This window comes from Sinocyclocheilus anshuiensis, unplaced genomic scaffold (assembly GCF_001515605.1).
Source record: "Sinocyclocheilus anshuiensis isolate Anshui unplaced genomic scaffold, SAMN03320099.WGS_v1.1 scaffold914, whole genome shotgun sequence".
NCBI classification, from domain to species: Eukaryota; Metazoa; Chordata; class Actinopteri; order Cypriniformes; family Cyprinidae; genus Sinocyclocheilus; species Sinocyclocheilus anshuiensis.
This window is the reverse complement of record NW_015539870.1, coordinates 75,095-100,475: the sequence shown is the minus strand read 5'-3', so window position 1 is coordinate 100,475 and position 25,381 is coordinate 75,095. Positions and strand designations below refer to the sequence as shown.

Here is a 25,381-nt window from a genome sequence, read left to right as displayed (position 1 = left end):
AGAAAAATCCAGATCATTCCCTTACCACATAAGAGATCATTCTCTGATCAGCCCTGGGAATGTAATTCAGAAAATAGAGAAGTCATTTCACTGGATCAGTCTTTTGAGAAAGTCATGCATTATGCCATTTTGCTCACGGTACAGCAATATCCATTCATACATCCAATCACATAAGGCTTGTGGTCATAGGAGGTATCCTCTTTCTAAACAGTCAAGTCATTAAACATTTGCAGACGTATCAAAAGAAAAAAAGAAAAAGAAAAGAAGTGTGGCTGGTCACAAATCAAGTAGCACGCTGTGGAACATCCATTGCCTAAACAGAATGTGTTCATTTTCAGTTCTGCATTAAAGATGCATTAAGGCGTTTTTTCTTTGTTTGTAGGATTGCTAACCCGTTGCTTCAGTGCACTGAGGATCTTAAACAACTATCTACAATCCCTACAATATTTCACAGATCAACGTGAGCCTATAAACGCTATTCTTTCAATTTCATTATTTATTCATCTCTGAATATACATTTAAATGCATGTGCATACTTGCTCCAATGCATGATTGTCATCGTTTCATGTTTCACCTCCTGAAAAAGTAACGCAATTCCAGTATGTAAAGAAATGCCATTAAAAACTTTTACTGGTGGAAAAAAACAAACATTCTAGTAGTGTTTTTATATTAATTACGTCTGTCAATAACTGTCATTAATTTTCTCATACCTTCACATCTACAATTAGAGTTAGGGTTGCTGTGTTACAGTTTAGGCCCTCAGCAAAAGAAACGATTTTTAGAAAAACTCAAAATATATATAGTCTAGGATTAATCTCTACAGTTCTTCCTCAATTTGTGAATTACTGAATGTAAATGCGACCTCGATCTTCTCACAAACGTGCATTCACATTCTCAAATGATTAGCTAGTATTCATGTGGAGTCACTACAACAAATCTGAACCATTTTTAAACAGCCTTTCAATGTTTTTTTTGTTTTTTTTTCATCGTTCCCATCCACTTTGGTCCTGGATCTTTGTGACTGAAGACAGATACAGGACAGTTCACCCCAAAAAAGAAAATTGTCATCATTTACTCACCCTCATACCATGTCAAACCTATATGACTTTCTTCTGTGAAACATAAGATGTCAACTCCGTGATTTATTTATTTTTTTGAAAGTTTTTTCAAAAAACACTGAAGAAAGGAAGTTATACAGGTCATGAGGGTGAATAAATGACACAATTTTCGTATAAAGATGAACAATTCCTTTAAAGTGATGTGGTGTAGTGTACTTGGACTAATTAGTATTATAAACATTCACAATTTCAAACTGCCTTTGGTTGTTCCACTACTCTTCTCTTAATCCTTGAACGTGTCATGGTGCTCTTATAACAAAACGCCGTAGTGTAAATGGCCAATTACACGAGTACAAACGCATTCTGACCTATATTTTAATGTGTGGGATCTATACCTATATGGTCCACTTCCATTGAACGAGCTCTCATAAAATAGAGCATATGTAAAGCTCAGCTATACATTTGTATAGTTCAACATCTCTCCGGCAAAACCATCCACAATGAAAGGCCACGATACTTCAAAGATGTAAGCTACTTAGCTGGAGGATGTGGGCACACATGAAAGGAACACACTGCCCTACATTGAAAACAACTCAATCTCCTCAGCTAATGTGGCACGGTGCCGTGGTGAAAGTTTTGGAAGAAAAAAAACCCTACACCCAACCCTTCCCCCCTTTATTACATAAAGTGGAACAATGAATAAAAGGAGGAAGTTTCATATTGGAGTGCAGCGCAATCTCAGAACAGTGTTTAAAACATCACACTGTCACTCAAAACGCAATATAAAAACAAAACCAATATAACTCTGTTCATTAAATCAAAATTAAAAATGGTCTGAAAAAAAAAAAAAACACCTCCAGTGTTTACCATTGCTTAGTGTTGTAACAGGAGCCGAAAGTTTCATATTTTCTTTTTTAAAAGGTTTTCTTCAGTAGTTGTTTTCCTGTAAAAAATGGACTGAGTAGTGTGGTCATGGTGCAAAAGAAGAAGTGCAGGGGGGGAAAAAATAGCTTCCATCAAACAAATCCATCAAATTATTGCTTTGCATTGAGGGCAGATTAGAATCTCCAAGTGGTTAATTTTCATAATGTCTAAACCTCCTTAATTTGGTTCACCAAAAGCACAGTGTTAGAGGTAAAGCATAAAACCACTGAGAGAACACATGTTCTCGTGTTTCTGAATTAGTCGGAAAGGGAAACCTCTTCCAGCAGAACACTGTGAAGGATCTAATCATGTCTATTTCATGTCACCAAATGTGGTGTATTTTATAGTGTAATAAAAACAGTGGTAAAAATATCTGGCTAAAAAAAACCTCTTAATGTCCGTAGCATCAGTGGTCTTTTCTCCTAAAAGTCTTGACCTGTACAATCATTTCAGATGTTTAAACTGTGCAGAGAACAGACTCCATCTTTGCATCTGGGTTTTTGCTTTGAACTCAGAGGGTCTGACAGATCCCACCCAGATTTCTCTTCTCATCTCATGCGGTTTTGTCTCATGAGGGGAACAATGCAAGAGGGAGGGCCCGCTTTACCCAGGAAGGGATGCTGTAACAGCTCTTGAGCTGTGGCCCTCTGGGCAGGATCTCGCACAAGCATCCGGTCCAAGAATCCCTTGAGAAGTGGCGAAACCTATGGATACAGAACAACACTGTAAGCTGCAGTGCCAAACATGCTTAATCTGGTCAGTACACACTGGTTTAAACATTAATATGTATTTGCCCAGATGCTTAAGCAAGAGGACATGGGTTTACTTTGTGGAGGTTTTTGAGCTTGGGTGGCAAATTATCTCGGATCATCTTCATGGCCTTGAGCGGAGGCTCATTGAAGTATGGCGGCTCTCCATCCACCATTTCAATGACCATAATGCCAAGTGACCAAATATCCACCTGTAGAAACAGTTTTAATTGTGTGAGTTACAGTGCTGTCAGCAGTAATGCAACACGGAGTCCTGCACGGGTCCTGTTTGGTAAACCCCCACCCGCCCCGTGCCCGCAGTACTTAACAGAACACCCGACCCATTATTTGACAGCAGCACTAATAATTATTAATTATTTATTCCGTACCCGACCCGTTTGACATTAAGATCGCACCCGCATTAAATCTACTAAATCAGGTAGGCTAAAATTATTTTTTAGTGTTCATAAGCTCAACAGAAACATGTGTGAATAGAACGTATTGTAAATAAAACCATTTTTACTGTCTTCAGAATACAGAGAATGAACACAAATAAGCACGGGATTGTTTGAAAGTAATCAGAGGTATCGAATGGAGTCAAGTAATAGTCTTGGCTATTGTAAATAATACTCCACCCATTACATCAGATATTAGCGGGTCACCCGTGCCTGTGTGTAGGACTCTGATGCAACATATGTAGTAAAGGGGGATGTGACTTGCCTCTGGTCCATATGGGAGTCTTGAGATGAGCTCTGGGGCCATCCAATAGGGTGTTCCTACAAGAGACTTCCTGCGCTGCACCTCTTTAGAGACCTGGGCACAAAAGCCAAAGTCGGACAGCTTCACCTGCAAATGACAGCAGAGATAACACCAAAAGAAAGAGAAAAGTTATATTAGTTGCCAAAACAAATCAAGACTTTTATTTAGCCTTCTTTTTTCATCGCTTGGGATTGCATTATTATGCATTCACAGGTCATTATTCCTCTTAAGTGTAAAAATAAACTGCTGGTGTTTTTCTACACTGGTTAGACTAATATTAACAACAAAAGAGACAATGGCAGGTCTGTTGAGTTGCATTTTAAGACAAACCATTAATAATTCACTAAGATGACATTTTAATTGAGAAAAGCACGCAATCGTTCTCATGCACAGCAAGATCACTGGTAGTGCAAGTGCTCTCTGCAGATCACGTGCACAAGTACACATGCGAGACTTTAAAAGTTCTGACTCAGTTTAATAATGATCTGATGGCTGATTTCAATTTTAATTTCACTATAATTTTGGTATCAAAGAACCAGTACATTTGACATCCTTAAATCAGATAGAAATATTAAAACATGACATTTATAAATGTGTGAATAATCATCTGCTGGTTAATATTTTAATTATCTTCATGTGCTCTAAAACATTCACTGTTTCATGAAATTATACTGCAAAAGAACATGTGAAAGTATAAAAAGGCCTGTTTGAATCACAAATAATTGGTTAATTAGCTTCAAAGAAGCTTGTCGAATTTTCACTGAAAGCTTGTGCAATACTTTGACTATGCAATAAATTATGCGCCTCTGGGATATTGCATGAGAAGTAGTGTCAGAAACATGCAAGAGGAAATGAAACATGTAAGGTCAAACACGCATACACAGACAATCAGCCCCTGCCGAGAAACAGCTGAGGGTGACTGAAAGAACTTCTGCCTATTTCAACCACACACACGATGAAGTACAGACCCCTTCTAACAAACCACTGCTTATTTCAGCACCATCAAAAAAAAAAAGATATGGGTTTGGTATCATGGCAGGAAATTACAAGATTATATTTCTGTAAATGCACTGTGAAGCATGTGGCTACAAAAAAAAGTAAACCACCACTAATATGTATCACGAACGATAGCTTCTTTTTAAAACCGGGGTATACCAGGTTTGAGTTCTCTTAAGTGAAGTATTCAAGTAAATTATTATATTCTTGAGATTTCAGCACTTGGTCAACAATTTAATTCTGCTTTAGTACACTGCTGACTTGATGACACATTTAGATCATCTTCTCACACGAGTGGACATGCAGGTCTGAGAACACAAAAGAACAAGGCTGCCAAAAACCTGTTTAAACATCAACACAGGTTCTCAGAAAACAACAACACAATGGCAGCAAGTAGGGCAGTTTTCTGAGCTCATAACACAAGTCAAAACATGACTTGTAAAGCTTCAGCTCTGCATAGAGTAGGACCAAAGAACTAGTTATCATCTGACGTAATTGAAGTAGATTTTTCCTTTAAGAGCAGGGAGGGACTTACCCTGCCATCATGGGTGAGAAGAATAGAATCACTCTTAATGTCTCTATGAATGACTCCCTGAGAGTGAAGGACCGAGAGAGCTTTCAGAACAGACAGACAAACGGTGGCAATCTGCTCCTCATTCATCCTGAAAAAAAGACAAATAGAATAAAGGAAATGTTAAACATTGAATGAAATCTTTATAGGCTGATAAAATGATCATACAGGCTGAATGACATACCAAACTGGACTGCTGTGATATCCTGCCACCTAGTGGTACTGCACTATTGCTCAGTAACAGGTGAATGGGCTTTAAACATAAATGTATTTCATATTTTTATTACAATATGTATATTTTTATATTTTTATTAGTAAATGCATTTGTTTTCTGTCACAAAGACAACAGAATTATTTAATTCCTAGTAGTGCTGTCAATTAATAGCACATTTTGTTTGAATTTAATCGCGATTAATCCCACCTAACATTAAAGTTTTTAAATATATTTTTATATTGCAATAATTTCACATTCAATCTTCAAATTAATGCAGAAACAATATAAAGACAGTATATTTTTAATATTTGTTTAATGGCATCTTTTTTATGACTGAAGGCGAGTATTACTGATACCAACACTACTGATGTCTCTAGAAAGCAGTTTTTTCCCCTAATATTTAACCATTGACTAGCCATTCAACATTACAGTATAATTGAGAGCTATCAATTTTAACATCTATTACACTTTAAAAAATAACTTTTAATTTAAGTGAACTTAAAACAATCTTCACATAAACCCATAATAATAAACATCATAGTCACTTGTGCCCTTCAGCAAGTAGGAAATTAAATATACAGAAATTGAATAAGTTATCAAACACTAAATTCTAAATTAAATATAGATGAACCCTTAAAGCTACAAGTTACTGATTTCCTCTTTTTGTCTTTTATTCTTTGATTAACAGACATCACAGCAGCTGGGTTATTAGATTTTTTTGTCTGCTGTTACTTTAAGAGCTGCCGCTGCTGAACATGATGCGGATCTGACATGTATTGTATTTTCTCAAAACTCTTTACCTTTTCTGACCCACTTCAGGTCTTAAAGTCTCTACTAATGAGCTGACGAGTTGAATCGGGTGTGTTAGATGAGGGAAACAGTTCTGGGCTGCTCCAGGACAGTTTTGAAAACCACTGCATTTCAGAGACAAGTTCTTAAATGTGACTCATATATAAAAAATACTTACATGCACAATTTTAAGCCAGCTTTAATCACCTTTTTGGTAACTTCATGACTTAACTAACGACATATCTATGACATTGCATGCTCGTAGTTTCTTTCGCGCTTTAATATGAAATGATACAGGCTACAGCCCCACCGCCACATTTGTGCGTGCAACTGAAGAGCACAGTATAATGGCTGACAGGACAGGAAAATTTGTTTTTACAAACATATGACTGGACAACATCTCATCTGACTGCAGTTAGCTGTTGTTCTACTGAACAGCACCTGTACCTGTGCAATTTCTGCGCTTGACTAGCACCTGGTGCGGAGGCGAAGTTGGAGTGCGCATCTGAAAAGTCTCAAGTTTCATGTGGTCGTAAAGACATTCTGCATCTAAATAAATGCAATTCTTGTCAAGAAAAAAAGAGATAGAAGCAGCAATTGTGAGTGGGGTGGGCAACCCTAGCTCCAGCCCTGTGTTATTTGCATTAAATATTTTTAACGCGTTAAACTGAAAAAATTAATTGCCTGCGTTAAAGCGTTAATTTTGACAGCACTAATTCCTAGAGATGTGTGGACTTATGGTTGATCATATTTTCAAAGAAATGTGCAGATAAAAAAAATTGATTTAAAAAAGCAGCAAAAACTAATACAATAAATTATTTAAAGAGAATCTGAAAGTACATGTGATTAAGAACAAAACTGAAAAAAACAATTAGTGATTGGACTTCTAAGAAATACTTGCCTGGTATGTGTGACTATGTCAGTCAAAGCTCCACCCTCAAGGAACTCCATGACAACCCAGAGTTCATCCCCTACTAAGTAACTGTTGTACATCTCCACCACGTTCTCATGGTGATAGTCCCGCATGATCACCACCTTAGAAACAAGAAACAAAGCCAGCAGAAGGTTTCTATTTAAAAATCTCATTAAGCGGAAAAGGAATGATTTTGTGGAAGGAAAATCAACCAGCAGTTATAATTTTCACACAATTCCTTCATGCAATCTATAAACAGTGTTTCACTGAAGAAGCATTTTTGCTTTTCTGTTGCTGATTGGAATTTCAGCCTTAAGCTCCCATGTGCTACATATCACACACAAACACCTTTCTGAACAACCAATTATAACACCGTAATCTCCTGTGTATTGCACCCACCTCGTTAAACAGCAATTCTCGTCGCTGCTGTTTTCGCAGATCCATCTTCTTTACAGCCACCAGCTTGCCTGTGGTCTTCACTGTAGCAATACAAACAATGCCGGTGGAACCTTCACCGATCTTGATGTAGTGGTCCAGATATGTGCGTGGGTCTCCAGGGTCAACCACCATCTGCAGGGCAGCACGGAACTGCTCGTGGGAGACCCGCTGCGGCTCCCTCTGAGGTGAGCGCGTCTGCTGTGGCGGTGCAGCCGGGCCTGACGGTTTTGGTATCGGGGGTATCTGCTGGCTGTGAGGGGGCTCGGGGCCTAAGGCTGGGTGGGAGGCGTGATGCTGGGGTTCTGCTCTGTGCTGCCCCCGAGAACCACTTTTACCGCTGCTGTTTCCACCCCGGACTGCCCCAGTAGAGGGGCCGTTGTGGTGGGAAGGCTCAAGAGATTTTCCTGGTTTTAAATCCTGCATAACAAACATAAATAAGAATATATTTTAAATATATTAATGAAGACCAGGTATGTGTGCGTGTCTGTGTGTGCACGTTTGTGTGATCATGTTTGTTCCACATTGCATTAACGAGCAGTTAGCCAAATCCAGAAAAATGAATGGATCTCCATGGGAGATCTCTATAGAAAGCAGACGGCTCCTTATGCTTTCGAATCACTCTTGCAGTAGTTTGATGTCATACACTGATCGGTCTGTGCAGCGCGGCGTCAAGTTGAACACACCTAATGTCACCAAAGAAGTGTGTTTTTGGTTGTGAGTGAAAGATAACCTTGTTCATCTTCCCAAAGAACCCAGCGTGTTAAGGGAACAGTGGATGCAGTTTGTTTCTCCAGGGGAGTTGTGCAAGTGTGTTTGCTTCTTCCCGGCATTTCGGTGAAGAATGTTTTATAAACAAATTAAATAAAATTTAAGTTAATACACTTTTTGTTCCTGTTTTATTTATGTCAATGTCACACCTTGCAGATGATTGCTACGCAAAAGTTTTGTGTGCTTGTGACTCTCCGCCCACAGCACACCTCCAGGAGTTCAACTGTTTTTGGAGAGAAGTGTAAAGCTGTATCAGTCTTTTATCAATCTGATAAAACTAAAGACTCTGAGATATGAAGGATGTAATACTACTCTATAGGTACTCAAGATTAACATGAGATTGGCAAAAACTGAGTGAGTTATGTCCCCTTAAAAAAATCTTATATTTCATATATATTATATATAATGACGTGGATTTTCACTGGTATTGGTACCGAATACTGAAATTTTGGTACCGTGACAACACTAGAACAGAGTAATTTTTATACAAATGTACATTTGTTTATAATATAAATTACATTTTATTACATAAAAATACAATTAAATTATTATATAATAAATGTACAACACTTTGCAGCCCAGCCCTATTATACACATTTAAAAAAAGAAATTCATATTGTAGAAACAAGGTAGTATAATTCGTTTGATTTGATCTGTGTACCTGAACACTGGGGCTCCTCCCAGAGTCACTTTCGGATCGTGGGTACGTGTTGAAAGGTCGGCTGGTCTGCTGTGCGGTCTTTATCACTCCCTCTGTAACAGGTAGGTTAGGGGTGCGAATATTTGGCCCAGATAGTGGTCTCTTCTCACGGGGTGATTGTGGGCTGCTGTCCCTCCCGGTGTAGCTAGATTTGGGCCTCTTATCGTTGGCCCCCTCTCGCCTCACCACCTGATCATGATAATCACGTGGCTTTCGGTCTCTGTCTCGTTCTCTGTGCTGGGGCGGTGAGGCTGGCCCTGCTGACCAGTCAGGCTCTTTGTGTCTGCTGGGCTCCTGACCGCGAGGCTGCTGCTGAGGTCGGCTGTCCTCTCTGGATGACCGGGCTGGGCGCTGAGACTGTCTGGGATCAGCACCTGGGTGCTCCTGACGTGGTTTCTCCCTACATACATAAAAAAGTCTCACTGTCAATATTGCCACTGTAGTCTTTGGAAACCAAAAATTTAGATGGAATAAGAGATGTCATCTGTGCACCTCTCTTTGCTGTCTCCATATCGATCAGGGTGTCTATATTGGGAGTGCTCTCCATTCTCATGGCCCCCTCCCGATGATCCGGAGTCTCTGCGTGGTTGCGGTGGTGGACTGCCTCCCCGCAGGGAGTTTGAGCGGATCACCGACATGGTCTCAAACTCATCCAAAAGCCACGTGAGAGAGCCATCGTCACCGATCTTACGACCCCGTACAATTGCCTGGGCAATGCAAACAAGTAATGAGTTATTGATTTTTTATTTTTTTATTTTTATGGAACCACTTCTCAATTCCCAACCCTACTTGTAAACATCAACAAGAATCTCTCACAGTAAATCTAAAACTTGCTGCTATAACTCACCAACAGTAACATACAAAAGCTAAAGACCTAGACCAAACACACATGCCGACTCCCTCCCTCTGACCTTGCGTGGCTCTACAGTAGTGATGACTGTGGCGTCGATGAAAGGTTTGGGCCTCTTGGCCGTGTCCTCAATGAGGCTTTGCCACTGGCGTGGAAGCCCCACAAACTTCTGCTCCTGCTCATCAAAATCAGTGTGGACACGATGCTCAAAGTTGGAGGGGGCTGAGATCTGAATCCGTTGCTTTTTCTTCTTGCTGAACATGGCTGCAGCAAAGCATCAGACCTAGAAACAGGAAAAGACAAATATTATTACTGACTGGAGTAATGGCTGTGGAAAATGCAGCTTTGCCATCACAGGAATAAATTACATTTTACATTGTACAAACATCATACATTTTAATAGGGGTGCTCCGATTGATTGGCTACCGATCACTATCGGCCGATAATCGCTTTGGGATGATTGATCGGTGGTCTCTATAAAGGCCAATCTCAAAAAAAACGATCTCAAGCTGATGGCGCGCCTGCCGTCAGAGGTTTGGCACGACATGCAGCGGCACAATCTCAGTCTCTGTCCAGCGCGGGTGAAATAATTATAATGCTGAAGGTGAGGTACAGTTCATATTTCTTCATTAAATAACTTATAAAGTAGCTCATTTGAAAACTTTCTGCGAGACAATTTCACAAACAGCGTGAGTGAATCACAGCGCGCACTCTCTCTTTCTCTCAAAATGCGCAAATGGCTTCAAATCACATCGTGTCTGCACTATAAGCGAGCTGCATGCTGCACAGTTAACACAGGAATTGTCACTTGCACAATCGAGACAGTGTCGCGTCGTCACTAAAGTTTATAAATTGCATTTCTTTTTAATTCTTTCCAGTGTTTAAACCATTCAGCGCTCGCGCGCTCTCCTGGAGATTGAGCGCTCATGCACACTTGCAGCGCACACACATGACACCAGGTTCACCTTACTCCATTTGCAGTGTGTATGCGGTGTGTATTTTTCCACACTCATGTTAACGGATTAAAACGTTCACCCTGCACACGGTTGCGGTCCGTCAGTGCATTCCAGTAGCGGTGCATCTGCAGCAGTGCAGAGATAGTTTCCGCTGCAAGCGCTGAATTAAAGTGACAGCACATTGTTTGCGGTAAATATGAACATGGATTGACATGAAAATGTAGTAATTACACCATAAATGCATATAGAATAAATAAAGTTATTAAAAGCAAATAAAGTCTACTGTGTTTCACAGTCAACATAGGCTTTTTGGCTAGGTTTAAAGGAAAAGAGCACTTTTAGATAAACAAGGCAATAATAGACGGCACTCATGGAGGTAGGAAAACAAAGTTCTTTATGAACCACAAGACTGCTTGTAAAAGATTTAAATGCAAAAAAAGGCAGTAGAACTGACCGTTTCTGTCAATGGTAAATTTTAATTTAGAATGTTTGTGATAATGTAATACTGTGTCTACACCGGACGCGAGCGGCGTGACAAAATACTATAGAACTCATAATCAGTGATGCTGTCTACACTGGATGCGGCGCGGCGCGACACGACAAATCCCCGACAGAAAACTGCTACTGCGTTCTATTTATGACGTATTGACACAAATTTCAAATGATTTTCAGCGGTCGCTTTGTCGCGTCCAGTGTAGACAGACTTTAGCGGTTGCGGTGCAACAACTGTCGCGTCCGGTGTAGACACGGTGTTAGAAAAGTAGTTTAAATGTTTTGCCACTTGCTTGAGCAATCTAACATACCAATCTAGAAGTAAATGCAAAAGTAAAAAGCATTGAATAATGTGTTTCTTATATTTATTGCGTTTAAACACGTCTATGAAAGATTGTATTAGCTACTGCACTGTGTAAAAAAAAGGAATCACAATGCTGAAAAAAGCATTTTCAGTAACAATGTTTGGATTTGAAATCAAAATAATGGATAAATGTTGTGTTTGTAGTAAACAGCCACGGATCAGTTGCAGACTCCTGTGTGAAAGCACAGTGAGCACCGCTTACGTACCACACATGGACTGCATGCACACTGCAAACGGAGTATGTGTGAACCTGGTGTAAAAGGCCGCCTCACGCTGTGTGCAAGCTATAGTGCAACAATTGCACGATTGTAAAAACAAAAATGCAGCGCATGATCAAACATTTAGGGGAGAGAAATATATATTTTTGAAAAATGTCTTTAAAAATGGTAGTGGTAGTGTACATAGAAAGAAATGGGTACTAAAAATCAGTCAAATAAATCAGAGTATAAGTAACTAATGACACCACTGTTTGAAGTGACATTTTAGATTAATATTAGCATTGAATTACATGATGGTTTCACACCTCACAAGCACAGACAAAGAAACAGCAATTATCAAATTCACATCCAAGTCTTATTGTTGAGTGAAAACTTTAGATCCCAATTAACACATTGTTCATTCACAAAACATGGAAGACAGATAAAGGCAGCTGCTGGATTTTAAACGTCAGCTCTTTCACCTTTCTGTCTCTTTATGCAGTACAAAAAGCGGTCCAGTTTTCCATACTTTCCCTTTTCTCTGCTTTTGCCCTGCCCATTCTCTCCATGGATATCAGAGACACTCCCAGAAGCCAAATACTGGACTCTGATATGTGTGGGCCGAAACCCCCTCCCACACTTGACCGGCTGAGCCTGGGAAAACTCAGCTGCTTCCTGGGACGATGTAACAGCAAGAGGCATTTTTCAAAAGTGTGGAAGCATTTGAAGTGTAACCTGATCTTTTGTAAAGATGTCAACTTGGGCACAAGGTCACAGCTTCAGGAGTCTTGGAAATGGTGTGAATGTTTTATGAAGTGCTGATTTCCAACAATGAGGGTAATGAAAACATTCAGAGCGAGTGAAGTACTCAAACAAAAGTTGCAGAACTGGAACTGCAAACTAGTTTCCGGAAGCAGATATACATTAACTAGGGGAAAAAAAGACTGCACAAGCAGTGCAAAGGAAATACTTACAACACAGTGATGAGCAGTCATAACTCATATTTGACAAGTATTACCACAAAGGACTGTGCTAAAGGAGTGATGTCAAATATGACATTGCTTACTTATGCTGTAGCAACTTACTATGTACCAGTTGCCAAGAGCAACCTGGCGCTGAGGAGCCTTTCAAGGACACGACGATGACAGATCGGTAACTGAACGCTGATAGGGAGGAGCGAACAAAAATTAGCGAGCAAATTCAGACACTGATGTTTGAATATTAAATGACTGATTACTTTTTGCACCATAGAGTTATTATTAGTAACCTTACTTTGTAACATGCATACATTGTCAGCTTTGTGGTTGCACGGGTGGTATCACAAAAGGTTAATTCTTCGTTCTGGCTGTTGTTTAAAATATGTATTCATAATGTTTTAAAAACCATTAATCAGAGAATTGCAACTACAAAAAAAAAAAAAAACTAATATCAACATTAGTATTGTGAAATAGTTTTTACAATTTAAAATAAACATTTTCTGTATGAATATATTCCTGTGATGGCAAAACTAAATTTTCAAAAGACATTGCTCCTGTCCACAGTCTCACATGACGCTAAAATGACGATAAAATATAATTGATCTCTATCCATTTAATTTAACTTTCTGCGCTTAAAGATATTTGGCATTATGCTGAGCTGGCAAAATATAAATGGTCAACACTCAATGAGGAAAAAGGAAGTGATTTCAAACACAGCTTAATTTTGCATGGTAGACAGGAAGAGTAAAACTTAGGCTGTTAACTTGCACCTGTGAGATTGTTTATTTGGAACAGGTGAGGATGATCCATGAGTGACAGGAACAGGTGCTCTAGCAGAGATCTACAGCTATACAGCTGCTTTACACACATACAGAAAGACAAATGCAATTCTTTATTTGTAAGTCTCTGTCTTCTCTAGTGTTGTCACGGTACCAAAATTTCAGTATTCGGTACCAATACCAGTGAAAATCCACGGTTCTCGGTGTACCGTAGCGTTTTAATTTTTTTTAGTACCGACTTGGTACCGAAATACCGGGTCTTTTGACAACATTAGTCTTCTCATACAATCAGTGTAAATTAATCACCTTCCCATGAACACTTCCTGTTCTATGACCATCGGTGGCATCAGCCCACAAAAGGTTTGAAATGTTCACAAAAGAGTGCTAAAAAAACTAATCAATCAGGCTTTGTGTATGACATTAAGAAGTGTAAAGCAGTTGAACTCGAACAGTGAAACACTTCCTGGTTGAGTCTGGCATTCCAGCCACATACCATTATGCACTGGTGAACAGTGAGAAAGACGTCTCTGTGGTCAATGCTGCTGAGATGGGCCCTGGCCAGGAAGACTCTCTGCAGATTGGCTTTTAATAAGCAGAAATACTGACTTCTCAAAACAGCCTAAAGACTTTGGGGAACAATTCAAGTAGATTGATGTTTTTTGTAAATGTTTGTACTTGTAGGATAAAGCTAGCTTAGCAGAAACAGGCATGCAGTGTTTGTTTTTTACAAGCCCAGTAGAGAGCACTGCAAATACAGCTTGACCTTGGAACTAGTAACTCTGTCATTAGAGGTCTTCTTATCAGACCAACCCAGTGTTTACAGAGCCTGCCGTTTCTGTCCACTGAAATGCTGTGATTAAAACAAGAAGAGAAAATTAATGCAATTTTGCTTCTTTCTGACAAAGTTTCCCCAATAAAATTAAGATTTGTCCCTGAACAAAGTCAATCAAATTTTGCAACCACATAATAGTGGTCTCAGTAGGGATGCTCCGATCAGGATTTTTGTAGCCGATACGGAGTACCGATTTCTTGTCACGGTGATCAGCCGATACCGATGCCGATTCTGATGCTTCAAGCTTTATATAGACTGTTTCATCGGGCGCACACGCCTTGCCCAGCCCGAAGTTAACTTCCGGTCAGTGTTTGTTTATCAGTCTGGCAATGTCACCGGCTACAAACGCAGTTAAAATTAAGGTGATGAGTAGACTGAAGTTGGGCTCAGGTGGTTGTGCTGTGGGATGTGTTTCCCATACATTTATTTATTTATTTATTTGTGGCGCTCGCCACAATATCAAAACTGACCGATTTTCCAAAAGGCTTTGTTGAATAAACATGAGCACGTACTGCACATTTAAAAATCAAAACGAGGCGCTGGTGTTTTTATATCACTGTATTTCTGAAGGAAGACTATCTTTAGAAAATTTTCGATGTCATTTTCATTTCATCTTTCATGTTGTATGCCTGATAAAGCAGAGTTTGTGAGCTCAGCGCTGCTTTGTATACAGCCGTTACAGGGGAAACCTCTGTTTCTCTCGCTTTAAAATGCATTCTGATTATTTGCGGGTTTGTCGCGGGTGGATAAAATAAATCATAAATGATGCAAATATTAACTACATTTTTTTCCATGAGGCAGACGATTTCATGCGCACACGTGTGTGTTCATTCGCCTGATTGGGAAGTGGCAGTGACAGAAATGGTGACATTCCAGATAAAGTTTGAAAGGAGTAAAGCCTGTGTTAATGCTATTATGCTATTGAGTAGGCTAATATGGCCAAAGAAGATATTGTTTTATAAATAAACGTTCATTTAAAAGCAGCCCACGATCAGCGATATGGCTCAGACGAGGTTTTGTTCCATCCTCCATGCTGTGCCAACTCACAAAAGAGAGAAACATGCCGCGGCTGCATAAACACAAGCACTGACTAGAGCGGCTGCGATGAGCTCCGGTTCCCGTGGAGACGTAACGCGCTGCAGACTTGTGCAGTGAGGCGCAGATCAGCTCTAACGTCACTGAATCTGCTGTTAAAAATGAACCATCCATTCATCATCATGCAAAACATATACGACAAATAGCAAATTTTTAATTGTTTCTCGAAATGTCATAGCATTTCCACACCAGCGATGACATGACTGTGGCGTCAAATCATTTATGTCCCCACGAATCATGTACGTGGTCAGGCGTTGACGTCATCAAATTGCGATCGGTTCGTGAGATCGGACAAATAGTGAGTACCGATCAAGTCATGAAATGTGATTATCGGCCGATACCGATCTCTGGCCGATCGATCGGAGCATCCCTAGGTCTCAGAGAAGGTAACAGTTCTCACTTTGAATAGACATGGCTCTTTTTATGTTTCAGCCCATTCATCAGAAACAACACACAGTCTTCTTTTTGAATATTTCAGGTAATGCATACATAATGCAACAAAAAAACAACAGCACTTTTCTTGTTGGCCAACAACCATTATTTGTTATTCACTCATTGTGCAACAATAAAAGCAGCAGCCTATCTCCAATGTGATAACATCCCACAATGCTTTGCATGTGCTACATACACAAAGTCCTTATGTGCACTTGACTGCAGGTCCAAGTTTGATAGAGGGCTTTCTGATGGAATGGATTACACATCACCTCACCAAAGACAACAGTACAGTGTTCAGTACAGGGACTCACCAAACACACAGGCAAGTTTAACAGTGGCATCACTTTGCAGGCAGCTGATGGGCAATTAGGTAATGCACTACTGAACAACTTGCATTGAGGCTTCAACAATAACCGACAGTCTCAGTTACAGTATCCTTGATCATCTTGTCCCTGGTTTACAAACCAAAGAAGCACTAAACGCATCAAAAACACTAGTTTTAAAACATTAGAAAATATTGTTGCTCTCCTACAAGTGCAAAACTGACCCCTTATCACAACAACACACTGTCTTATTAAACAACAACTAAACAAAGCATCAGCATAAAACCTCAAACAAAGTGAGAAAAGCTTTAGGAACTGATGTGTTTTATTAGTTGCTTCCTGATACTTTAATGAAAAGCTTTTTAGTGATATTTTTTAAGAAAAAAATTTATACTTTCATCCTTGGTGTGCATAAACTTTTTTTCATGGAGATTTACCGCTGATTACAGAACCGGCTTTACTGATAAGATGCGCGTTAAATATCGCATGCGTATATAACATAACATTATAACGTATAACATAACATTTAATACCACATTTGCTCAAAAACTGAATAGTGACATTTAAACACTGCCTTTGAAAGATAAAGTCAAACGCTTGGCTTAAGTAAGCAGGAGCATGGGAGATTGCACATTATGAGTGACCCTGTCCAGCACTGAAATATTTAAGGAATGTTTGGAGTGCCCGGTACAGACTGCACCCCTGTCTGAATCTCCCATCACACCTCCTCGAAGCACACATATCCTGACAAACCCACAGCTGCTGAAAGTACAGGCACAAAGAAAGTGAAACTACAACCAACGAGGAAAGGTACGAGAAAGGTACAAGCCATACTAAATGACAACTCCATCCCCTATTGAGTAACTTATGAGAATGTCTTATCACTCTTTATAGTAGTTCATCAACACAAAGATAAAGGCAGCATTCCACTATTTCACGCTGCACACACAATCACGGATAAACTAAAAGTGACATATGCTAGAAGTTAGTCTCAACCATTAGTCAGACAGGAAAGAGCACAATTAATCCTATAAAGCTTAATTTACCATTCTAGGTCTTTAAATTATCAGCATGATCAAAACTTTTGCTTAAAAACCTGTTGTACACAATCTACTACATGCCTTCTGTTGTCTAATAGTTGATACATTTTAGCATGTAAAAGGCCTTTTAGGATAATTGTCACCTTTTTAGAATCTTTTTTTACATCTTTTTGCTGTGTAATCTTTAATGATATTTATAAAGTACACAAAAACTTTTATATTGTTAGTTATATTTCAAGATGAACACTTACTGGACTGAAGCAACTCTGATTTACTTTATCCAATCCATACATCATTTTGCAGAAAAATCATGTTAAAATGCGAGTATCAAATGATACATTAGGCTTTTGAGGAACGTTTATCATCTCTCAATCATCATTGTATTATATGTTTTGCCCACACAATAAAAACTAGAGCTCTGATCATAAAGCTAAACATTTAAACATCACAACCCTCTACGGACACCTTGGCTTATTATTATACGAATTCTACTAATAAGAACAATATAAAGCGCACCAAGGATTAACGAGCTTCTGGATTCATGAATATGAATCAGGTTGTGTGCATTCGCTGGAACTGATTTGCTGAAATCAAAACCGGGACGATAATAGGTGAGCACCAGCCAATGAGATTGTCATTTGCGCATTAGTTCCGCCCACTACCGGAAAACCCGGCATTTCTTAAAAGCTGAAGAATTCCAAAAAAACTCCATTATTTTTTCTAAGAATTTATTAGCCATTAGCTAATATTAGACATCATTTAGTCGCCCAGAGTGAAGATTTAGTCACATATGCGAGTGATTTACTCGCAATGTAGAGGGTTGCCATCATCTTACTGAGACAAATTATTGGAGGATATAGAGTGACAACTGATATGTCCATGCATTTTATTAAAGTTACTTGCTATACTGTTATAAAAATCTCACTGATTTACATGACAAGCTATAGGAATGTCATCTTACTTTTTGGCCATACGAATATCAGCAACTGCACCAAATTGCATATTTGTCTCATTTTCGGCCTTTGAAAAAAAAAAACTGATTTGATTTCCCCCCAACTTGAGTACGAGATTCATATTCTCACTATATCTTACCATATAAGCCATAAAAGCCTGATGTATCAAATATGATACAAAACCTAAAACGCTTGCATTTTTTCTAGACTGTCATGCTTTAGTTTAGGTCAAACAAGATGACATACCCTGAATATGTTGATGAATGATTAAACAATTGCTTTACACCACTTAGAAGAGGAAGCTACTCTCTGTTAGATGATGTAAACTATGACTCTCATCATACCATATACATACACTCAATCAGCCAGAATCGATACTACAGGTGCAACCATATACTGCCGACCCAGATCTATCGATACTAGGGCTGCACGATTAATCGCATGCGATATTTAACGCGCATCTTGTCAGAAAGCCGGTTCTGTAATCAGCAAATTTTTTTTGTTGGGGGGGGGGGGGGGAACAACAATATTCTTCAATCTCTAGTGACAGGGCAATGTCGTCCAGCAATTTCCATGGAACAGACCTGAAATTCATAGAGCTCTAGACGAAGAAAACAAAGACTGCAAAATCTCATACAGCCATTTTTCGTAAAAAAGATTCAAGTCAATGTCATTCAGAAGCAACACAATGGGCAAAATCTGCTCAATGTGAAAGCACGCAGGTGATGGAGATTTACCGCTGATTACAGAACCGGCTTTACTGATAAGATGCGCGTTAAATATCGCATGCGATTAATCGTGCAGCCCTAATCGATACTAAACATTACACGACTAAAATACAGAGAAAAAACGTTGGCTGATTTTATGAGATTATGTTAAACGAACAAAAAATAACTTACTTACTGTATGGACAGTATCAGGCTCAGCATCACAAATTCTTATCAGTCCCGTTAAAAATCGCTCCCACATTTTGAGGAATTATCAAACTCGAACAGAACAGCGATTCTTATTCATTTGAGTCACTTATTTGGTGTAGTATGTGACTGGCTGCTCTATTAACTCCACCAGTAACGCATGAACACTTCGACCAAACTTTTAAGTAGTTTTAGGCGCTAACTCTTGATATAATGAATAATTTCTACCTTTCCAGATAGCAATTCAGGAGCACCTCGCAAATCGATCTCTTGATCCGAGTCTGAGTGAAAAAAAAGAGGCTGGAATAATGGTACATTAATATGGCGAACTACGGTAAATCATTCCCTTCTAAACCTGAAAGCACAGAAACAGCATTAAAAACAGAGTAACTTTCTAGTTACTATGTTTTATGACAAAAATAATGTTTTGACAGTGAGTAGCCTAAGCTACTCGGCTAGCTGTGATGAATTAGCTAAATTAGCACGACGAACAAACTCACCGAAACTACAGGCTGACACAAAAACAACCTGCGCTGGCATACAAACAACTCACGTTTGTAATACAAATCGCTTTAAAGACGTCCTACCTGTAGCGAGAAGTGTGTCCGCTGAGAAATAAACTTCATAGACTCGGTAAAGTTTCGTGTGTAAAGTTAGCTTAAGCTAAATGCGCGTATCAGGCACAGAAACCCTCACGAGCCCGCTGCTTGTGCTCTCTGCGCCATATTCACGCTCAACCTTCATCCGGGGACCTGACCGCTGAGCACTGCCTCCAGACTGCCGTCCTCACAGTGTACATCATGTATTATTCAGTACGCAATATATTATACATCACTGTAATCATGTCACAATAAGTAGCAAATCTTTCTATAACATATGCATAATAACAAAATGCACTGTTTTACCCAAATTTGTATGCATGAGTAATTATTTACATTTGAACAAAAAGTCTTTGGTATAATTGACCACATGTAATTATGAAATTATTCATAAGAAATTAAAATATTTTAAATGACAATAGTTGCATGTAAGTACCTAAATTGTCCTCAGGGTGAAAATATGCATCTTAAAATCATACAGTCATTGTTGGAAAAGGTTCTAATACGCAAGAGATGCTGGAAAACCAAAGAATTTGTGGGACCTTAAGGATTTAGAACAGTGGGCAGTTTAACTGTTCAGGTCAAACAAGTCATGAACAACTATTACAAAAAAACAAAAAAAACAAAAAAAACACCAGCTGTGGATCATCCAGGTAATAACACATTAAGAATCAAGCGTATGTAAACTTTTGAACGGGGTCATTTTTATTAATTCAACTATTATTTTCTTGTGTACTATATGTAAATATATTTTATGTGAAATATCGTATTCAGGTCAGTACTAAATAAAAAAATATATTTTGTATTTTACTCTTATTTTGGTAAAATAATTAACATTTTGCAGATACTGCAAAGTGTATGTATAATTTTGACCACATCTGTATATATACAGGCATTGAAGAAGAAATTATTTCCTGCTGGCACAAATGCTTATCACACATTATTTAGTCACTGATGACATCCAAGTGCTTCAGCTGTTTCTAAGAACAACTGCATATTCCTTCCAGGACAAAAACAACATTTATGTGGAAAAAGCTTATATGGAAGACAAAACACAGTACCAATCTGTCTTTGTTACTGAAGATAAGCTATTAGGTCAGTCAATCAAATATAATGACAGATGGACAATCTGTAATCAATGCAGTCATGGAGGTAAGTGTTGCCAAAGCACTTTCATGGGAGCTGCAACCAGCTGAGGTCTGTGAAAGCAGAACAAATTCCTATATTATGTCCAGGAAAAGTCTTCACTTTTCAAATGCATGCAAATAAATTCAATAATTGCTTTTCAATTCTTAGCTCTGGCTTATGGATACAATGAGTTGAGGGTTTGTAACTTATGGATACTCACTGTGCCTGAGCCTTAGTGATCCTCTTCCCCATCAATAACATTTCCGCCAACCTTGCGACAGCAGGGTCAAAGTTCAAGCTGGCAGCGGCAGCAACCTCTTCATCTCTGGATTATGATACAAACGGCGTTGAACGAAGAGAGATCCCAATTTCAAGATTTACACCATTTGATGGACTTTTAAGGCTTTTCATAAACTATAAGCTTACTTGATGTAAAATACCAAGAATTTTCTTTCCTCGGTGCTTCCTTTGAAAACAATATCAGTGTATCCTTCTCCATAGCCTTGCAGAATTAAAATAGATGAAGAGTTAAAATGGTTTTATTAAAATATTGTATTTTCTCAGAGAAGGGAGATTTATCTTGGAATGATCACCAGTATATCGGATACTTTTTCCCAACAGCATGGTCCAGAAGTATGGCACAGTATTTATCGCAACCTGTTGATTCAGCATGCTTAAGCCTGAGATTCTTCCTGTGGAGGACCGCAACCACATATTTTACACATTTCCACATACACTACTGTTCACTACAGGAATCTTGATGAATAGAAAGAACAGCAGAATTATTTGGTAACAATGTAAATGTCCTGATCAATTTAATGTGTCCTTGCTGAATAAATATGTTGGCAGTATTTCTTTTTAAAAAATCTTACTGACCCCAAACTTTTGTATTTTTGAACATTCAGAATTTGATTATTATATCATGTGGTACCGTGAGCTTGCGCCAATTGCCAGTGTCCAGTATTGACTCTCTTATGTCCAACCAAAGGAAGTGGAAAGGACACCACATCTCCAGCAGCAAAGACATCAGGAATGTTGGTTTTCATGAACTGCAAAACACAGGTGTCATAAAAACTGCTATATTTTATAATTAAAGTGTCTGCTCTATGTGATATGAAGGCTGTTACCTTGTCAACAACAACAGCACTGCGTGAATCAATTTCCACAGATGTTTCCTTAAGGAAATCAGAGTTTGGAATGACACCTTAGAAAGGAATATAGATGTAACTGTTAAAAATGAATGTCTTTGCTTCAGTGAAAACAACAAAGCTGCTATGTCAAACTTGTTGTACATACCAATGCCCACAATTACAATATCTGCTGGAAGGACTTCACCATTTTTCAGAACAACTTCCTTAACCTAAACAATTGTGTTAGATATTTTGTTTATGATGCACTAACATCAGCTCTATGATTGTTTAGTAATGCACTGCTTCTTACCTTCCCATTTTTACCCCGGATTTCAGCCACACCATTACTTGTATAGAATGTCACGTTTTTCTCTTCCAGCATCTTTAACAAAAGAGAAATTACTTGCAATTGATGGTGTATTGCAATAAACCAAAACATTAAGAAAATACCACAATGTTCACTGACCTGCATTGTCATTTTTCCAATATCTGGACCCAGTGATGACTGGAAAGGAAATTTACTGCTGCCAATAACAGTGACACTGGCTGCCTTGTCAGACAGATAAGCTGCTACCTCCATTCCTGATTGATAGACATAATTGTGCAATATTGCCATTAACTAAGTGTTCATGAAATAATACTTATTTTTATTTGTTTTCTGTTTACCTATGAATGAAGTTCCAACGATGACAGCCTTGTTGCCGACACTCATTTGATACATTTCTGTGGCGTCCTTATAGCTCTCCAGCAATTTCACATTTTCAAGTTCAGCACCAGGACATTGCAGAGGTCTGGCTCTAAAATCAAAAGTACATATTTCACCATCAGACACTGCATCCAGATAAAAATCAATATGTCTATCACTACATATGGTGCTAAGCAGTTTTATGAGACATTTATCTAAAAACAAACTAAGATCTAACCTGCCACCTGTAGAAACCAGGAGCTGGTCACAGTGTTGGCTAGTGCCATCCTTGAAAGTCAGGGTTTTAGCCTCTGTGTTAACAGACTTTACCTTTGAGGGACAAATTATTGTTAACGTCCACAAATACAATGCATGTGATCCCAGGAATTATCCCAGGAAAATCAATTAAAGAAATAAAAGAAACACACCTCTTTTTTAGTCCACACTTCAATTCCATGCTGTTGAAGGAAATCATTCTGTCGTAGCAGCACCTTTTCAATTTCAATATTCATTGCCTAGAGGGGTCCACAACAGAACAGCTTTATTAACAGTAAACAAGGAACTACACTGGTTTATAAATCCAATAAGACAATGGGGAGCTATTAAAATCATATAATCTGTTTTTGTTTCCTCAGTGATCCATGGATACCAACTTTGCTAAGCTTGGTCTTATCCAGAGGCAGCTGCTCATCTTTGGTAACCATTATAATTCTCCCTCCATAATCATTCTGACGAAGGGTTTCTGCACATTGCAGTGAAGCTGGACCTGTGAAAACACAAACACACACATATGTTGCACTGCCTACCCTGACAGACTAGGGCAGAGGCCTATACATTTGTAAAGGCAGTGGATAGCCTTGGATAGACAGTGGATAGACTCTGAACTTCAGCTGAACTCATTTTAAATTAACTTAATAATGTGTTTAATGTTTTATTTATTTATTTATTTTGTTAAGCATTTTCGTGAATTTGCTGACACCCTGCAGTACACCACAAAATTCTCTAGGGGGTAACGAACATCCCAGGATGATAAAAGATACACTTACACAAAATAAGCAGTGAATATATAAAGATTTGTCCTGATAATGTTTCTTTTACTCACCTCCTCCAATCAGAGCAACCGTGTGAGTGACTCCAGGCACTCTACCGCACATTTTCTTAACACGCTTCTTCAATTTCTAAGAAGTGCAAAAAGAAAAGAAAAATTAATTTTGTACTGAACCATAAAATAAATTCATAATTGTATGAGACTAACCTTTTTATCAGTGGTCACATAAACTTTACCACCCTCAACTTTGACCTTAACAGAACAGTACAAATAGATAAAAAATAAAATCACAAAGTTTTCATTCATATCATATGGGAAATTCCATGAAATATAATTTAAATTATAATAGGTATATGACAAAACAAAAAGTTTTGATTTCTTAAGTGACATTACAATACAGTTTTAAAAATGAAGGTTCCAAAAGCTAGCTAGCTATTGCAGTAATGCCATAGACAAACCCTTTTTTGGTTCCCTAAAGAACCTTTCAGTAAGCAGTTTTTTTAAACAAACCATTTTTTTAGTGTGAAGAACAATTTAATAATCTGAAGGACCCATTTAAATAACCTTTTGTATTATAGAAAGGTTCCTTGGATGTTAAAAGTTCTTTATGGAACCATCAATGTCAATAAAGAACCTTTACTTTTGTAAAAGTGTATTCAATCCTGTGGTATTTAATCATACTTTGTATTTAGGCAGACAATCCAGTCCAGGAAATTCTTCAATATCTCCAGTTTTTGTATTGAAACACGCCCCATGAAATGGGCAACGAACTCGATCTCCAAGCAATGCACCTACAAGCATAGCACTGCTTTTTAGAAACACAATGCCACTGTAGACTTGAAAAAACTTGAAAAAAATTGAAAAAATAAAGGCAGTGTAACCGGATTGTTCATAAGAATGACAAAGGTGAAGGACAGAGTGATGAATTGAAGAAACAAAACATGCTTTCATTGTACTTACAGTGCTAAGTAAACATAGGCCAGAGTTATTTATTGTACTGTTTGTGTCAGACTGAGTGATTATAATACTATACTCTACCTTTGATAAGTGGGGCGCCATAATGAGTGCACAGACCACCCACAGTAGTAAATTCTCCATTATTGCACACCAACAGGATTTTATTCTGGTCCACCTCAACCTCTTTCATTCTATAGGACGAACACAGGTGACATGGTGCCAGATTAAAAAAAACAAACAGTATTATTTATTTTATTTTATTACACAACAAAATTATAAACGCAACACTTTTGTTTTTGCCCCCATTTTTCATGAGCTAAACTCAAAGATCTAAGACTTTTTCTATGTACACAAAAGGCCTATTTCTCTCAAATATTGTTCACAAATCTGTCTAAATCTGTGTTAGTGAGCACTTCACCTTTGTCGAGATAATCCATCCACCTCACAGGTGTGGCATATCAAGATGCTGATTAGACAGCATGATTATTGCACACCTGTGCAATAATCATGCTGTCTAATCAGCATCTTGATAATCCATCCACCTCACAGGTGTGGCATATCAAGATGCTGATTAGACAGCATGATTATTGCACAGGTGTGCCTTAGGCTGGCCACAATAAAAGGCCACTCTAAAATGTGCAGTTTTACTGTATTGGGGGGTCCGGGGGGGTCCGAAAACCAATATATGTATTCAATATATATGGTCAATTGAACATTGAGTAACATGGACGAGCTGCAAACATGATGT

At 38.5% G+C, this 25,381-nt stretch overlaps 2 protein-coding genes across 3 annotated transcripts; both read right to left on the bottom strand.

Moving 5' to 3' along the window:
* Positions 1 to 1,168: 1,168 nt before the first annotated feature.
* LOC107685053 (serine/threonine-protein kinase PAK 4-like) lies at positions 1,169 to 19,863 on the bottom strand. Of its 2 annotated transcripts, XM_016481498.1 has the most exons (10): positions 19,674 to 19,863; positions 9,791 to 10,012; positions 9,372 to 9,586; positions 8,841 to 9,279; positions 7,373 to 7,828; positions 6,962 to 7,095; positions 5,022 to 5,148; positions 3,452 to 3,577; positions 2,809 to 2,943; positions 1,169 to 2,686 (listed from the first exon to the last, which is right to left on the bottom strand). In XM_016481498.1, exons 2-10 carry the CDS (start codon positions 9,989 to 9,991, stop codon positions 2,531 to 2,533), a joined length of 1,989 nt encoding a protein of 662 aa, XP_016336984.1. In that variant the 5' UTR covers positions 9,992 to 10,012; positions 19,674 to 19,863; the 3' UTR covers positions 1,169 to 2,530. The 2 variants fall into 2 exon arrangements, with proteins under 2 accessions (XP_016336984.1, XP_016336985.1); XM_016481499.1 differs by lacking the exon at positions 19,674 to 19,863 and having other exon boundaries at positions 9,727 to 9,806.
* A 1,166-nt stretch (positions 19,864 to 21,029) lies between these two features.
* On the bottom strand, positions 21,030 to 24,823 carry LOC107685174 (apoptosis-inducing factor 3-like). Its single transcript, XM_016481687.1, has 16 exons — positions 24,715 to 24,823; positions 24,358 to 24,467; positions 23,884 to 23,928; positions 23,731 to 23,806; positions 23,282 to 23,394; positions 23,057 to 23,143; positions 22,867 to 22,958; positions 22,610 to 22,740; positions 22,410 to 22,525; positions 22,254 to 22,325; positions 22,110 to 22,173; positions 21,941 to 22,017; positions 21,745 to 21,862; positions 21,407 to 21,505; positions 21,240 to 21,315; positions 21,030 to 21,138 (listed from the first exon to the last, which is right to left on the bottom strand). The coding sequence occupies exons 1-16, from the start codon at positions 24,821 to 24,823 to the stop codon at positions 21,030 to 21,032; spliced, it is 1,494 nt and encodes a 497-aa protein (XP_016337173.1).
* Positions 24,824 to 25,381: the final 558 nt, after the last annotated feature.

Bases quoted from the DNA above. Each gene is read 5' to 3' on its own strand.
- LOC107685053 (XM_016481498.1), bottom strand. From the start codon at position 9,991: ATGTTCAGCAAGAAGAAAAAGCAACGGATTCAGATCTCAGCCCCCTCC. The intron at 9,587-9,790 runs GTCAGAGGGAGG...TGCATTGCCCAG, and splicing joins CTACTGTAGAGCCACGCAAG to GCAATTGTACGGGGTCGTAA. The intron at 2,944-3,451 runs GCAAGTCACATC...CTGTTTCTACAG, and splicing joins GACTCCCATATGGACCAGAG to GTGGATATTTGGTCACTTGG.
- LOC107685174 (XM_016481687.1), bottom strand. From the start codon at position 24,823: ATGAAAGAGGTTGAGGTGGACCAGAATAAAATCCTGTTGGTGTGCAAT. The intron at 22,174-22,253 runs GTAAGAAGCAGT...ACAATTGTTTAG, and splicing joins TCCGGGGTAAAAATGGGAAG to GTTAAGGAAGTTGTTCTGAA. The intron at 21,316-21,406 runs GTGATCATTCCA...TAATTCTGCAAG, and splicing joins AAAAAGTATCCGATATACTG to GCTATGGAGAAGGATACACT.